The sequence below is a fragment of the Hypanus sabinus genome, chromosome 8 (genome assembly GCF_030144855.1).
Source record: "Hypanus sabinus isolate sHypSab1 chromosome 8, sHypSab1.hap1, whole genome shotgun sequence".
Lineage (NCBI taxonomy): Eukaryota > Metazoa > Chordata > Chondrichthyes > Myliobatiformes > Dasyatidae > Hypanus > Hypanus sabinus.
Window position 1 is genome coordinate 53,792,314 of NC_082713.1, and position 16,340 is coordinate 53,808,653.

General features: G+C 39.2%; 1 protein-coding gene across 11 annotated transcripts in view; it reads right to left on the bottom strand.

Moving 5' to 3' along the window:
- The window catches only part of LOC132398146 (Krueppel-like factor 8), a 178,880-nt gene that overhangs the window by 138,130 nt on the left and 24,410 nt on the right, over positions 1-16,340 (bottom strand). For all 11 annotated transcript variants that reach the window (XM_059977176.1, XM_059977177.1, XM_059977175.1 and 8 more), the window contains exon 2: positions 7,555-7,626. In XM_059977176.1, coding sequence (XP_059833159.1) covers positions 7,555-7,626 — 72 coding nt within the window. The remainder of the gene's footprint in view (positions 1-7,554; positions 7,627-16,340) is intronic.

The following is a 16,340-nucleotide window of genomic DNA, read 5'->3' on the forward strand; positions in this document are numbered from 1 at the left end:
CATTGGGTTAGGGATGTGTAAGGAGACTTGGCTGGGATTGGAAGGGTGGAGAGAGATGCAGAAAAACAAAAAGGACCTGCAATCCATACAAACTCATCTGTTTCCAGAGTGACATCATCTATGGGATATCATCCACACCAAATACTGGAACGTTGCCAAACTCCAGCTCTGCATAATATCATGCAAGAATCCCTAGAAAACATCATTCTGGGATTGTAAATATGCTGTTGCCATGCTAGATTCAGCCACAGCTCTCAGCCGGCTATGTGGTGAAGACAAAATCTGAAGATAGGGAAAAATATTATACACTGCCAGTTCTCCTTAACAAATTTTATGTTAATAACTAATAATCAAGAAATCATGATGAGAAAAGTCAGTTTTTTTTTTGCGGAGTAACAAATCCTTTGGGCAGCAAGTCATTATTAGGGAACTGGAAGGCAGATATGGGGAACTAGATGTCAGTGTTATTGGGTCCTGGAAATGATCCACACTACTAAAATCAAGCCAATGGCATGCCATAACTAAACTGGGGCACAATCTGAACTAATTAACTATGAGATGTAAAGTCAAGCCAATTGAAATGCAGGGTGGAGTAATCTTCATACATCTCTAATAAAAAACAGTCAATGTGAATTGAGTAAAGTTTTACTTAATTATGAAACTGCAGACTCCAGTCACTCCCTACATAAATTATCAGAACTTTCCCAGGGTCTTTGATTTGGAACCACATGAAAGACTTGTAATAAAATTTAAAATTATGGAAAGCTAGTAATAGAACTTGGGGCTGGATAAGAATCCAGATAAACTGAAAGCATATAAAGAAACCCCACATGAAATGAGTTTTTACAATTCCAACTTGCACTAAATTTAGGTGAGTATTAGGAATAGGAGGCCGTTAACAAAATTTAATGCAAATTGTTAGGGAAAATACTCGCAATGATAGAAAGCTGCTGACTGGCAGGAGGCAAAGAGTCGGAATACAGGGGGCCTTTTCTGGTTGGCTGCCAGAGTAACAAACGGTATCCCACACTGGTCAGGATTGGGACTGCTTCTTTTCACATTTTACATCAATGGTTTGGATGATGGAATTAACGGCTTTTTGGCCAAGTTTGCAAATGATACAAAGATAGGAAGAGGGGCAGACAGGGTTGAGGAAGCAGGCAGTCTACAGAAGGACTTGGACAGATAGGACAATAGGAAATGAACTGGATGATGGAATACAGTGTAGGGAAGTGTATGGTCACACACATTTGTAGAAGGAATAAAGGTGTCAACTATTTTCTAAATGGGGAGCAAATTCAAAAATTGGAAGTGCAAAGGGAGTCCTCATGCAGGATTCCATAAAGGTTAACTTGCAGTTTGAGTCAGTGGTAAGGAAGGTGAATACAATTTTAGCATTCATTTTAAGAGGACTGAAGTATAAAAGCAAGTAATACTGAGGCTTTATGAGGCACTGGTCAGACCACACTCAAGTATTGTGAGCAATGTTAGGCCTTTTATCAAACAAAGGATGTGCTGGCATTAGAGTGGGCCAGAGAAGGTTCCCAAGAATGAGTCCAGGATTGAAAGGATAGCATACAAGGAGCATCTGATGACTTTGGCCCTCTATCATTAGCGTTCAGAAGAATGGGGGGGAGCGGGGAATCTTATTGAATTCTGTCCAATATTGAAAGGCCTAGACAGAGTGGATGCTTGAGAAAGTAGGAGAGTCAAGGACCAGATGGCACAGCTTCAGAATAGAAGGATGTCCTTTAGAACACAGGGGGGAATTTTTTGGCTAGAGGATGGTGAATCTGTGGAAGCCATGTTATCGGGAATACTTAAAGCAGAGATTGACATGCTCTTGATTTGCATGGATGTCACAGGGAGAAGACAGGAGAATGGGGTCAAGAGGGATAAATCAGCTAAGATAGAATGGTGGAGCAGACTCAATAGGGGCTTATAACTTGTGATCTTAGGTCATGCAACCTGGTAAATTAAACTGAATATGAATACTGTAGCTACTAATGGAAGTAACGAAATTGACAGAAAAGTGCAAGCAGAGATCTTGAGACTATTGGAAAGGTACAATGCTTTCTCACGAGATATATTCCCTAAATGCAAAGAAAAACAATGGTGTATAAGTCTGAAAGGATGCACAGATTATGAATAAGATTTTGCAATACCTTAGTCAGATTACTTAGGAACACCATGCAAAATTTTGAAAACACCCTTTCAAAGGCACTTGAAGTGGTTGTAATGTATTGGCTCTAGCAATACTGGCTGCCAAGAATGTAATTTTAATTAAAAAACTTAATTTCCCATGTTTGCTGAGATAGGAAGAAACTATGCAATCCATCAGAGGCTAAAACTATGCAAGGTATTAATAATAATCATAAAACAGATTTTAGAAATGAAGATAAAGTTCACTAATGCTCCAGCATTTTACATTGCACAGTTATTGCCATGAGGCACATCTCAAGATTTCTTCTCTGGTTGTGGATCCACCAGAACATTGAGGCCTTTTGGGCAGAACAGCAAGGATTTTGTAGGGAATGGACTTTCAGGTCTGTCTGCTTTCCGACGATGCCCATTAGAAACTATGGGAATTCTAGCAAACATCTTTGTTTTTGCTCCTCTATCATCCCATGATTGAATCATCTCTCAGTACTCACCTTTGTTGATACTTTGAAGTCAACTTTTGGCTTACACGTTGCTTTAAGGCAAAACATTATTCACTAATATGCCACTCAAAAGAATCAAGGCTAGCATCTTTCTGGTACTACACAATAAGAGGCATTATCTTTCAGATAAGACATTAAGTAACAAATCCATGTATCCTCTGAGGTTCTACAATCCAATCCAAAGAACAGCAGAGGAACACACCACACACCCACTAACAAAGGTTTCTGGTCATCATCTTACTCATGTTTAGTTACTGGTTAGCACATGGGTCTCTCTTGTTTCCTACATTACAATAATGGTTCAATTTAATAATCACTTTATTGGTTGTTAATGGATGAGTAGTTGATCAATGCAAAACATTTCTTTTCCAAGATGATGCAATGAATCAATGTCCCCGAATCTTCAGAAATGAAAAAGAAACTAAAATCTCTTCATGTCCGTGAGTTTCCGATGGAGCCCATACAAGTCCAGTGCAATATAGCAGCAAAATTCCTCCACTGAGTATCCTCAAATGTATACAACTGTTGGTGTAATTTGATTGATTGGCTCTGATCTTCCTAGCACAAAACATTGACTATTTCCCTCTTTACAAGTGTTTGGCTTTGTGATTTTATTTCACAGTTGCATCACCTGCAATTTTTTGCCTCCAAGTCATTGGTCAATCCCAGTCCTATTCTGATCTTCTCCTTGCTTTTTGAAGTCAAATATTGAACTCACTTTTTTCATAAGCATCACCCTCCACAATGACAACAGCTTATAGAGGGAAGATCATTTATGCAAATTTGCTTATGTGAAGGCTAATATAATGTACACAATAACTTGGGTACTTAAACATCGGAACAATTGGTATGGTTCTCCACATGCCTTACACCACCCCACCCCCTTAGCACCAAAATCTCCAGGCCCGTTACCAATTTCTGAAATGGTATCATATATAGGTTTTGCACAATGCTGGAAATGGCAGGTTCAGAGGTTTTTAAAAGTGCCAAGATTAAAATGTGGGTTGCTGTTTATCGATAAGAAAAATAATCATACTATAAGTGCAACATGTAAAAGAATGCACACCTGAGCTAACATTTGAGATCAACTATACGAGTGACTTGTACAGACAAACACTGCTCTTTAACAATGCTGAATAACTGCAGTACCAATTCCCAATTCAGTACCAATGCACCCATTCAGTACATGTAGAACAAGTTCTATTTGTTTTACTGCAAGTCTCCACAATTGCAGCAATTCTGCACAATGAAGCTATAATACTTCTGTAGAATTATCAGATTGCAGTTGCAACTCTAGGCAAGAAATATTCACCATGGGGTTCTAGTCAGAGGGGCTGAAACTTGATGGACAGAGAAAACAGGACCTCATGTGGCAGGCCCATTGGCATGCTTGAAGCTTTAGTGAAAGCCATGTACCACAGAGGAAGTTCTTGCCTTCAGTATTGTCTACATTACAAGGTAGCAATAGATTATTGATATGATTGTCACAATTATTCCAAATTACATAAAGATTTGAGACTTAGTTTTTGGCTAAAACATAACTGCCACCATTTTTGACCATGCTAAAAGGCTTTTAGCAACCAAGCAACTGAAATGCATAAAAATTCCAATAAATTTAGAAAACCTTTCTACAGAATTAAATATTTTTTTTAAAGATTTTTTTTTAAAATCACTCAGAATCTGTAATTACCTTTGTGTGGAAGGCAAGGGCTGTGAAGCTCAGGAAAGACTGAATGCATCCACAGGAAACAAAAGAATAAAGACAATCCTCAAAATATTCAATGATTATAAAAGGAAACAGATCAACATGTTATTCCTAGGTACTGAAAAACCTTAAGTCATAAAATGCATCTTGAAAGAATACCAAATAATATTTAATGGATGTGAGAAAGAAGGACATTCTATTGAAAGCAGCCTTTTACTGGATTAAGGAAGAAATAAAGTTAACACAAAACGGCTGCCACTCAATTTCGATGCAGAAATGAAAATGATGTTGTCCATCAGCGAAGGGCCATTATCAGACTGGATTGCAGTGTCTTGCTAAATAACTGCTTGTCAATGCTCCCTCAATGTTTCACTGCAAGTATTTGTCATTTGAGTTTTTCCTTTAAGATAAGCTCATTACTCCCAACTTACAGATACAGAAGAAAGGTAAACAAAAATCCTCAAAACCATCCAAATTATAAAAGGGATGAATATACATGAACTCACAATAAAAATAAGGATATTATTTTAAATAGCCCAAAATCTATTATGCTAAACAATGCTTCTGACCTAGTCCCAAGCCGGCTCTGTCATGTCTCTTGGACACCTTTAAGTTCTACTAATCTGCTTTTACTTCTTTCTGGTTATTTTTTTTTCCCAGAATCTCAATAGATCAGAGCAACAGAGCTCATGGACTCATTCAAACACTTGCATTTTCAAGAACAGATCAAAATTAGCAACCTGAGCAGATCTGGCCCATGGGCTACCAGTGGAAAATATCTCAGTGCCGATCGCCTGGTAACTAACCACATTGTTGCTGCATTCAATTTCTAAAATCCTTCAAGTACTTAAATTGCAATACTTGTGATTTCATGGCAATCAGAAGCCTAGGGGAATTTGGCAAGAAATGAATAGCCATTAAGTTCTAGAGCTCTTGAAAGATCAAACTAAAATAGCATAGAGTTGGCAGAACATGACCACTTTGGCTCTGTGCCACATCAAAATTGGGTGTCACACTGTAATTTAGGGATGATAAAGAAAACAAGTTCAAGTTCCTATCTTTGTGTAAGAATGGCATCACCTCATGCGTCCTTGCTGCAGGAAACATGTGGGGGTCTCGAGGCATATTTACAAAAGTAAGCATCCCAATGTTAAGTAAATGACCCAAAACACAGTCAGCATTGTATCTTGGTTCCAGCATAGTTGAACTTGCTGGCACATTTGCTAGATGAGAAATTACTCCTTTCAAAATGGATTGAAAGTGCAACATGCTTACAAGTGTCCTGCTGTACCAGTCGAGATCAATAATTCAATACAAGTGGCCAGCAACAACCTTCTCACTGAGCACACAGTGCCTGGCGAGAGTGGTATCAGGGTCAAATAGAAGTCTGATGGCCCTTCTTCCATTGCAGAATGAGCATGCTGATTCAGGATGAGGACATTGGGCTCAATTGTCCATTAAGGTCAACAAATTCACAGCTAATAGTTCACAGGAGAAGATGGAGAAATGGATGAGATACTGAAGGAACTTAACAAAAAATGCATAATGAGAATGGTAGCAACATGAATACCAGTAATGGATTGAGAGATTGAGAGAGGAAATTTCACCAAGATACCAAAAGGGCGACACCACAAAAAAGCCGGCAGTTACTACCCCACCACATTTATCCTGTGAATCATTCCCTTGGAAAAAATGCAGTCCATTTAAAATTTCTCCATAGTACTGTACAGTAAGAATTTCCATTAGTTAGATCCAGTCAGTGTGAAGACACAGTAATACATAATGTGCAATCTGAGGGGAAATTGCAAGCACTTGTGTCTCCATGCATCTAGTCCTCTCATCTAGCAAGTTGGTAGGGGTGGTGTCAAGTGACTGAGAAACATTTTGCAAATAGTATACACACTAGAGCCAAAGGGAGTCAGTGCAGGAGGGTCAGAAAGAGGGTTAATGTATAGCATGGTGGTTGGGGTGTCAATCGAGCAGGGTACTTGGCACTGAGTGCACATCTAGACAAGAGGACTGCTTTGAATTTAACTCCTGCCTACTGTTCCTCTGACAGCAAAACCATTTGAGGCCAAAAAGAAAGAAAATGAGAAAACTAGTCAATCACTGCAAGATCAGTTCTGATCTGTTCTTGCAGCCCAAGGTTTCTGCAGCTAGTCCAGTTCAGTTCCTGGATCAATGGGAAGCTCACTCAGGATGCCAATGGCAGGATCTTAGTAACAGTAACGCCAATGAAAAGCCGGTGTAGTTAATTCTTTATGTGTGGTACCTATAAATTAACAGGCTATGTCTGAACACTTCCTAAGAAGTTGAACACATCATGCAGTCAATTATTCTGTAGCCTGGCATTAGCAATGGGAGTCTGAATCCATGAGATCATAAAAATTCGTAAAAATTCCTGCAGAATTAACATGAGTATTCTCACAAATACTGGACCATAGGCAATATGAACACAATGCAATATAGCCAACTTGTAACTATCCTCCAAAGCCCCAACAAAAATACAAAAGGCAAAGAGGAGCAGGCAGTAAGTGTTGAATTTACCAGAAACAATCCAAAACATGCTCACTTCAACAGAAGTGATGAGTTATAGTGACACATTCTTTAAAAATAAACCCCACAAAGATGCCTCTAACTCCAAACCATTTTCCATGTAAAATAAAATCTAAGCCATGAAATGAACTTAGCTGCATGTAATGCTTTGACAAAAGTCAACAACTCCTTTTGGGAAGTATTTTCTTCGTACACAAGTCTAGGGCTTAAATTTCACCACACTGCATTAACATCTGGTGCCTAAGCTCATAAGAATGAAGAATGAAGTAACTGCAAATGCATGTGGGACCCAAGACGGGAATGAAATGTTACATGTATGAAGACAATGGTATGCATGGAAGTCAAATAACATAATAAATCGTTCTATTTAAAAGTAAAGACAAGTTAGCTGATATTACAACAGCAAGTCTGTCAGAATTTGTTACTCAAATAAAAGTGTAGAATAAATGAAGGCTGTAGTGCTGTTTGAAAGTAATAGGATATCGGAACAGCAAAAAGAAACTCAGAAGTAGAAACTTTGCCCATTTTTTCCTTTATATCAACATCATTTGTTCAATTAAAATACAAAAATATCCATGCACCACTTATAAATTGTAGTTCTATTTCAATATTAGTCAAAAGATTTGTTACCTCACTCTTTTTCTCCAGACTTTCTCCATGTGAGCGGTACAACTCAAGAATGGATGTTGAATTTGTGGAAAACTGTAAATAAATTTTAAAATATAACAAATTAATGGCAATTTCAAATTATCTATTGCTTTTTCTCCCATCCTTTCCCAATTTTCGCTCATTTCATTTGAAGTATTGTTTTTCATCACTGTTATCATGCCCCAGGGATCAGAAACAGGGATCACAACACCGAGTGAGTGCGACCAGACTGCTGGTGACCTCCACCTGATGGAAGAGTAAACAAAGCCAAGTTTCCTCTCAGTGGAGTAAAAGATCGTACACAGAGTCATAGCATGGAAGTACAATGTGCAAACAGGCCATTCAACTCAAATACTCCAAGCTGAACAAGGTGCCTACCTGATCTGATCCCATTACCTGCATTTGGCCCACATCCTGTATATTTTCTAAGAACAGAGTTTCCATGCTCCTCTGGCTGATATTTATTACTCTACAAGTAGATTTGAAGAGATTGTCTATATAGCATGGTGTTAACATTTGAGAGCATAATCCGCAGAAATGGACAGCCACTGGCTGCAAAGTATTTTGAGAAGTTGTGAAAGAAATGTGAACTTGCCACATAATTACAAGTTATTTTATTCCAATTGGAAAATTCACCAACAGTCTTTCCTCCAAGCAAGGAAAAGGAACAGCTAAAAGTAAATTGAAGTTAACAAAATAAGAATTGTTAAATTACAATAGCCAGTAAAAGGGTTTAGTATCTAATATAGTGGAAAAAGGGCATGGGAAATTCTAGATAGCTTTCTTCTCTCAAAGACAAGTTGTGCGAAGTAGGATTCTTTTGTCATTCAAAACTAAGTTTCATTTGACCAGGTAGAATTCCTGTCCTTGCACTTTGGAATTATTGGGTGCAAAGGATTTAACTTGTCTGTTAAATCAATTAGCTCTGGTGGCAGAGCAAACTGCCAGTGCCATCTGGAAAACAGAAAAACAATGGGAGAAAGCTCTAGAAACACTCGTCAAAGACATGTCATCTGTGGAAATAAACAGTACTTTATGCAAATGGTTCTTCATTTTATACTAGGAAAACTTAAATACAAGTTTAGACCAGCAAAAATGAAAGGGGAATATCTGTGATGCTGAGGAGTGGCTGAGTAACACAGTTGGTGGAGACTCTGCTGGCTGTAGGAGGGTATCTGATCTGTGTGGAGTCAAATTTCGGTAGGAATTCAAGTAAAAGCGAAGCTAAAGTTATTTGTCAAGGAAAGACTTAGCTATTGGAGCAAATGTTATATTGCACAAATTTGCCCACAATTAATATCATGCAGTCTTAACCATAAAAGGGGAATAAGTTATGCGTTTCTGCCTTAATCTTGTATGCACACAACGAAGATTCTACAGGAAAGGCCCAACATTGACTACCATAAAATTAGTCAGCTCTTGGAAATGTACATTTTGCAATCAGTTCGTGTACGCCAGAAAAAAATACTGCAACTATGCATAAATGGGAAATCTGGTAACACTTTCAACAATGCCAACAAGCTTAGTACACTGAAGGTTTTTCCATCAAACGTTTCACCAGTGCAAGGTGGGCAAAGGAAATCACAGAAGTCTAGTAAGAACTGAGTTGGCAGTTGTTCAGTTAACGGCCCCAGAAGGAGAAGCAACACAAGTATAGACTTTCAAGGGGAACTCACCAAAGTCAGGTTCCCAGCATCAAATGTCACAGCAGGATGCAGGCTTCCATCCAATTCATATGACAGTCTTGATTTTGAATGACTTTTGAACTCCCATGGAATCAATACTCTAAGCTGACTGCTAAACGTACAGTATTAATTCACCCCAACCTCAAGCACTTCAAAAGAAATTCATCAAGTTGCACAAAAAGACACATTGGATAAAAACACTGCTTGTTGTCAGTCACATTGTTTTGTAAAGATAAAAAGGTTTGAGGTCTTATGTCATGGGTTCCTAAATGCATATGGATTTGTAATACCGATTGTAGCATCTGACCTTATTTACATCAACATTCCTTACTCCAGAAATGCCACATTCCTCGAGCATCTTATGGCAGAGGTATCAATAACCAAGTTATTTCCTGCAGAATGTACGCTGAGGCACAGACTGTCCTGGATACAGTTCCGTATTATACTTGACTCTACCCAATATCCCGCTCTCAGATGACAAACATTCATGTACGTGCACCGTCAGTATTCGAGTACTTCAGCTTAGCATAAAGCACTCACAAAATAAATCAAGATATTCTCAGCTAATATTAAAATAGAAGAATTTCCACATAGAATCTTGGCCACTAAGAATGGGGAACTGGACATTTTCTTTTTCCCAATTGCAGAGACTGCACCCATCTGCTGATCAAGGTTGCACCAAGCTTCAATGGGAGCTCCAGATCATCGAGATCCAGGTCACTTTTTTTTAGAAAAGTTTCAGAGGGATTGTGTTGGGAGCAGCACAAGGAGCTTGGGGGGGCAGGGCCAGGTACGAGGGGAGCTCGGGGGCAGGTACAAGGGGCAGGTACGATGGGAGCTCAATTTAAGGGACGGTAAATGCAGGTGCTAGAATCCAGGTTTTAAGCCTCTTTGGTAGACAGCCAGTGATCCCTGTGGACCATTGTCAAGCTGGCAGGTGCTTGTTTGTAGACCAGTGATACGCAGGGTCAATAACAAAGGTCAACGGTCTGATGACACCTCTCCCACCCCCAACCAAATCAGCGAGCTCCCACAGGTCTGCTTGTCACAGGAGGAAAGGGGGCAGCAAGTCCCAGGGTTGAAGGTACATACGAGTCTCAAGTTCGAAGCCTAGAATCAAAGCCCCACAATCGGCAAGGCCTTGGATCGAAACCGACCGCTGAAGACTGAAGCTGGAGAGTCCGGAAGACCAAGCGTGATGCTGAGGCCCTTGGGTCAGCATGTCCAGAATGAGAAGCCCAAAGCCTGTGACTCAGGGCCAGTGACCGGAGACAGGTGTGTGCATGCGAGCACATGTACATGGTGTTCTGCTGAACATTATGGGCATGTTAAGTTGGCATTGGGATGCATGGTGTCACGTAGACAACCCTAGCACACTCTTAGGTTGCTTCGGTTGTTAATACAAACATTGCGTTTTAATGTACATGTGAATTCCCAGGGTTTTAACGTTTTAGAAAAGATAGACAGGAAGCTAAAAGAGTGTGTACATAAGTTGCACTATTATTCAGGAACAATAATACACTCAGAGGGGACGTAATGGCGGGCTCACCACTGAATCTACAGAGGTAGAACTCAAAAGCAGCAATGGTACAATCATTCTGATAGGATTTTACTACTGACCTCCCAATAGTCACCAGGATATTGAGGAACAGGTATGTAGGCAGATTAAGGAAAGGTGTTTAAAAAAACACTCAATAATTGTCATGGGGAACTTCAATTTCCCCAATATAAACAGGGACCTTCTTAGTGCAAGTGGTGGGGGGGGGGGGGGGAGAGGCAGACCTAGGTGTAGCCAACAGGTCTTAACTCAATATGTAGTCAGTCCAAAAAGGGCCTGTACGGGACCTTAGTTGCTGAGCAGTTAGGCAACAGTGACCACAATTCCTCAAGTTTTAAGTTAGTTATAGATAAGGCTAAGCATGGACCTTGTGGGAGTATGTAAGATAGAAGCAGGGCGAATTATGAGAGCATTAGACAGGTACTAGGGAGAGTTAATTAGGAAGCATTCTGTTTGGGTGTCCAAGTGGAGGGTGTTTAAAGACCAACTGCACAGAGTACAGGACATCAGAAGTAAGCCAAGGTTAGCAAACCTTGGATGTCGAGAGAGGCGGTGAATTTAGTCAAGAGAAAGGAGAAGTATGTAAAATTTAGGAAACTATAATCAAAGAAAGCCTGGAAGATTATAAAGATGCTAGAAAAGAAGTCAAGAAGGGAATTAGGAAAGCCAAGAGGAGCTATGGGAAGTCCTTGGCAATAGGATTAAAGAATCCCAAGGTATTTCCCATATACACCTTAATTTTCTTTAAGGGCTATCAGGAGCAAGGGGGTAGCTAAGGAGAAGGGAGGACTACTCAAGGATAAATGGGGAACATTTGCATGGATACAAAGGATGTGGCTGAGGTCATTAATGAGTATTTTACATTTACCCAGAAGAATGTGGAAAACAGGAAGAGCAGTGTCAAGAGTATTAATAAGATGGTGCATTTTGAAGTAAAAGAAGAGATAGTGTTGGGTCTCTTAAAGAGCATGAAGGTGGATAAGCCTAAAGGAAAGATCCAAGCTTAGCTATTGTTCCAATTTTCAAGAAAGGAATAAGGGATAATCCTGGAAACTAGACCAGTGAGTCTCACATCAGTAATAGGGAAGTTACTGGAGAAAATTCTTAGGGAGAGGATTTATGAGAATTTGGAAAACCATGGTCTAATTAGGGAGAGCCAGCATAGCTTTATGCAGGCCAAGTCATGTGCCTTCTAATCCAGGCAGCATCTTGGTAAACCTCTTCTGCACTCTCTCCAAAGCCTTGACATATATGTATATATACACACGTTTATATATACTATACACATATATATGCACATACACATATATTTATATACACACACACACTGTAATTTATAGTAATTATGTATTGCAATGCACTACTCCCACAAAACAACAAATTTCACAACATACTCCAGTAATATTAAACTTGATTTGGTTTCAAATGTGAAGTGTTGCACCTTGGGAGGTCAAGCGTAAAGAGACAGTACACTGTTAAGGGCAAGATCCCTAATAGTGTTAGAGGGATTTGGAGTCCAAGTTCATAGCTCTCTGAAAGTAGCTACACAGGATGGTGGGATGGTTAAGAAGGCACATGGCATGCTTGCCTTGCCTTAGCCAAGGCATTGAGTTCAAAGGTCAAGAAGTTATGTTACAGCTTTATTTAAAAAATCTCTTGTTAGGCTGGGGAGAGGGTGCAGAAGAGGTTTACCAGGATGCTGCCTGGATTAGAGGGCACATGCTATAACAGGAGGTTAGATAAAGTGGCTTTGTTTTCTCTGGATGCTGAGGGGAAATATGATAAAGGTTTATAAGAGGCTGTCCCTGTGTTGTACTGATCAGTGTTCTATGTAATACACAAATATTTTGCCTAATGCATGAAAGAAAAAACATTGGTTTATCTTGAGAAAACTTTGTAATACAATAAAAGGGTTGAGTGTGTTGTTAGACTGCTTCTCAGCTTTAGGGCCACGTACAAGCCAAACTCAGAGCTGATACGAAAATCTGCTCTCTAAAGCAGGATTAAAAGAGGATCACTCTCTTCCCAGAGAGGCAGCTGCCACACAAATACATTTAACATGGCAATAATCATTTCTAGGTTTTACTGCTTGGATCTCAATGGTGGCACTTAGCCAGGCCAGCATTTATTGCCCATGACAATCAAAAACAAAATGCTGCAAATGCTGGAAATCTAAAAGAGACAAGAAGTGCTGGAAAGAGTCTATAAGGCTGCATCTGTGGGAAGAGACAATAAAGTCACAGAGTTAAAGTTCCAGATTGCAGATACTTTGTTAGAACTATAAAGGAGACAAAAGCAATTTGTTAAACTGCAGGGAGAGTGTGTGACAGGGACATCTCTAATAGGGTGAAATCATATCAGAGGTAATCTGGTCAGTGAATGAATCAGAGCCAGAGTGTCACAAAAAATATAATAGGTCTTCTACTCTAAGAGCGTAAAATTAACTGAGTATGACTTTATACAGACCGAGAAACCATCACCTCAAACTGTAGAATTCAACATTGAGTCCAGATGGCTATGAGCCGACTTTCCTCAAGGATGCAGTGACCAATAGGTCAAAGTGAGAGGGATGGGGAAATTAAGAGTGGCAGGTAACAGGAAGCTCAGGGTCCATTCTATGGCCTGAACGCAGATGCTTTACAAAGTAATCTCTCGATTTCCATTTGGTTTCACCAACATAGAGGAGACCACATTGTCAACACTGAATGCTGTACACAAAAGAGATGGAAATTGAGAGCAACATGCATATGGTTGAATGGTGAATGCTATACGCTAGATCAGAAAAGCAAGTGAATGCTCCTTTCTCCAGAAGGGTTGATGTTGCAGTTGGTGGAAATGGAAATGTGGAGTCATGCAGGAAACCGTCCCTGTAAAATGCTGAAAGAGCGTAGAGGACAAAATGTCCAGTGGTGGAATCTTTTTCTTTGAAAGTGACAAAACTTGCACTGAAAAATCTGTTGAGTGCAGAAATGAGGGTGGGGAAGGGTTGGAAGGAGAATTCTATTCTTGTTCTGTTATCTAAAAAAGATTGCTTCTTCAAGAATGACTTTGCATGATGCTTAAGGGACGGATATTTTCCTCCAACTTTTCATTGAATATGCTTTCAGGCAAGCAAGTCTCTGCAAATTGCAAGAATGTGAATACAATCACATACTTTAAAAACTGCCATTCATTGAAATTAATGTTACAGAACTCCAGTTGCAGGAATTGAACCCCACTGTCCAACTTAAACAAGTGATGAACAAGTTCATATGAAAATACAGGCACAATGCAAACAGAGTTACTGGTGATCCTTGAAGCAGGGAGAGAACATGGAAATTTTGTTTAGCATGGAGCACTAACTCAAAAATGACCAGAGGGTAAAGCAGCTGTCAGTAACCTTACACTTGTGCCTGCCATCTGAACAAAAGAAAAAATACATACTTAAGTCTTCTGATTGGTGTCATCTATTTTGTTGAATATCATAATTTCATTTTTTTGAATACCAACAGGCAGGGATGATAATCTGAATTCGTCCTTGCCTACTGGGATTTGAAAAAATATGGTATTCAACAGAATAGATGAAAGTACAATGATGTATGTGAATCAAATTAAAGTATAGCCTTCAGGTAAATTGCTGAATGCTGAAATGCCCCATATCAATTTTCAAACAACTTGTGGGGAACAGATTTCACTTTCGGACAACCACAGACATCTATCCAATTTGTCATTTAATGCATACAGCAGAAAAGCCAGGAAAGCACAAGGAAAATTTGAAACATGCACGGGGGAACAGTTGAAGCCATTATGAATGTCAATGGGATCAGACAACATGAGAGATGTGGTTGAGATTCTCATACCAGAACACCCGTAATGGTGAGAATGCCTGAAATTTCAGTGATCAGCCAAAGGTGCCTGGTTTCAGTTTCTTCCCACACCAACTGTGCTTGTGCAAAAAACATTTAATACAGTGCTTAACATACATAACAATGTAACTGTAACTTACCACTGGAAATACAGTTATGAATCTTTGAAGGAGAGTCTGAAAATAACGTAACAAAAGCTAGCTATATATGCTGGGAGAACATTTGAATGACACCTGCCTATAAATTCTGTTGTACAAGGAAAACTGCCCCAGAATGGCACAGAAGTAGATCAACAACGCAGATCTGCCTTGAAAATTTTCAACTCATGAATCTACTCGATGCCAGGATGTAGGGATGATAAAATCATGACAAAGTAATAAGAGTTATATTTTCCCCAACAATTATACAGAAATAATTATTTTGATTAAGTTACTTTTTTTTCCAGATGAATAATTCTAAAAGAGATGCTTGACTACTCACCATCTGATGCCTGTAACATCACCATCTCATTCAGAGTACCACTCTTACACTTTTGTGTGGGCCTCCCAAATCCCAAGAACTTTCTACAGGGGCACAACTGAGAGCATCCTGACAGGCTGCATCACTGCCTGGTATGGGAACTGTACTTCCCTTAGTCGCAGGACTCTGTAGAGAGTGGTGCAGACAGCCCAGCGCATCTGTAGTTGTGAACTTCCCATAATCCAGGACATTTACAAATACAGGTGTGAGAAAAGGATCATTGGGGATCCAAGTCACCCCAACCACAATCTATTCTGGCTGCTTCCATCTGGGAAACGGTACCACAGCATAAAAGCCAGGACCAACAGGCTCCAGGACAGCTTCTTCCACCAGGCCATCAGACTGACTAACTTACACTAATTTGAGTGTATTTTTATGTTACATTGACTGCTCTGTTTATTATAAATTACTATGACTGTACATGGCACATTTAGAGAAATGCAACATAAAGATTTTTACATGTGTATGTTAAGAATGTAAGAAATAAAGTCAATTCAAATTTAACTAAAAGCAGGATGAGGGGACCATATCACTTTAGTCCCAAATACTATGAACTGCCTTCCTGTATATTTTTAAATTTATTTCCAATTTCTCTGACTTGTTTTTGAAGTTCTCAATGCTCTGAGACTGAAGTACATCACAGAATCATTTTTATTTTCTGAATCTGCTCAAACTCTTAAATTTAAACATTGTCCCACAAAAGAAAAGTGGCAAGTCAGTTTTTTTTTATAAAAAAACAAAAACCATGCCCCCAAAACTGTGCAACTAAATACCTAAAAATATAAGGGATACAGACTCAGATGGCATTTTTAAACACCAGCTCAAAGCCCATTTATTTAACCTTGCTTTTAACTAATATTTCAAATTTACGTTTGCACTATCCCATGGTAAAGCACTTGGAGCTATGTTGTTTATATGAAAAGTGCTCTATAAATAAGTTACTATCCTGTTTCAACACAGAACAGAACAGAAGTTACCAGAAGTGAACCATTATACATCCTCAAGAAAGTAGCTGAAATCAAACAGAAATCAAATAAAAAAATATTTCTACACACTTCCTACCATTCAGTACCATACAGTCACTCCTACAAAAACAATATCCAGTACACAATGACGCACTAGTTTACTCGCTGATCATAACACAGAGGATGATTGAAATCA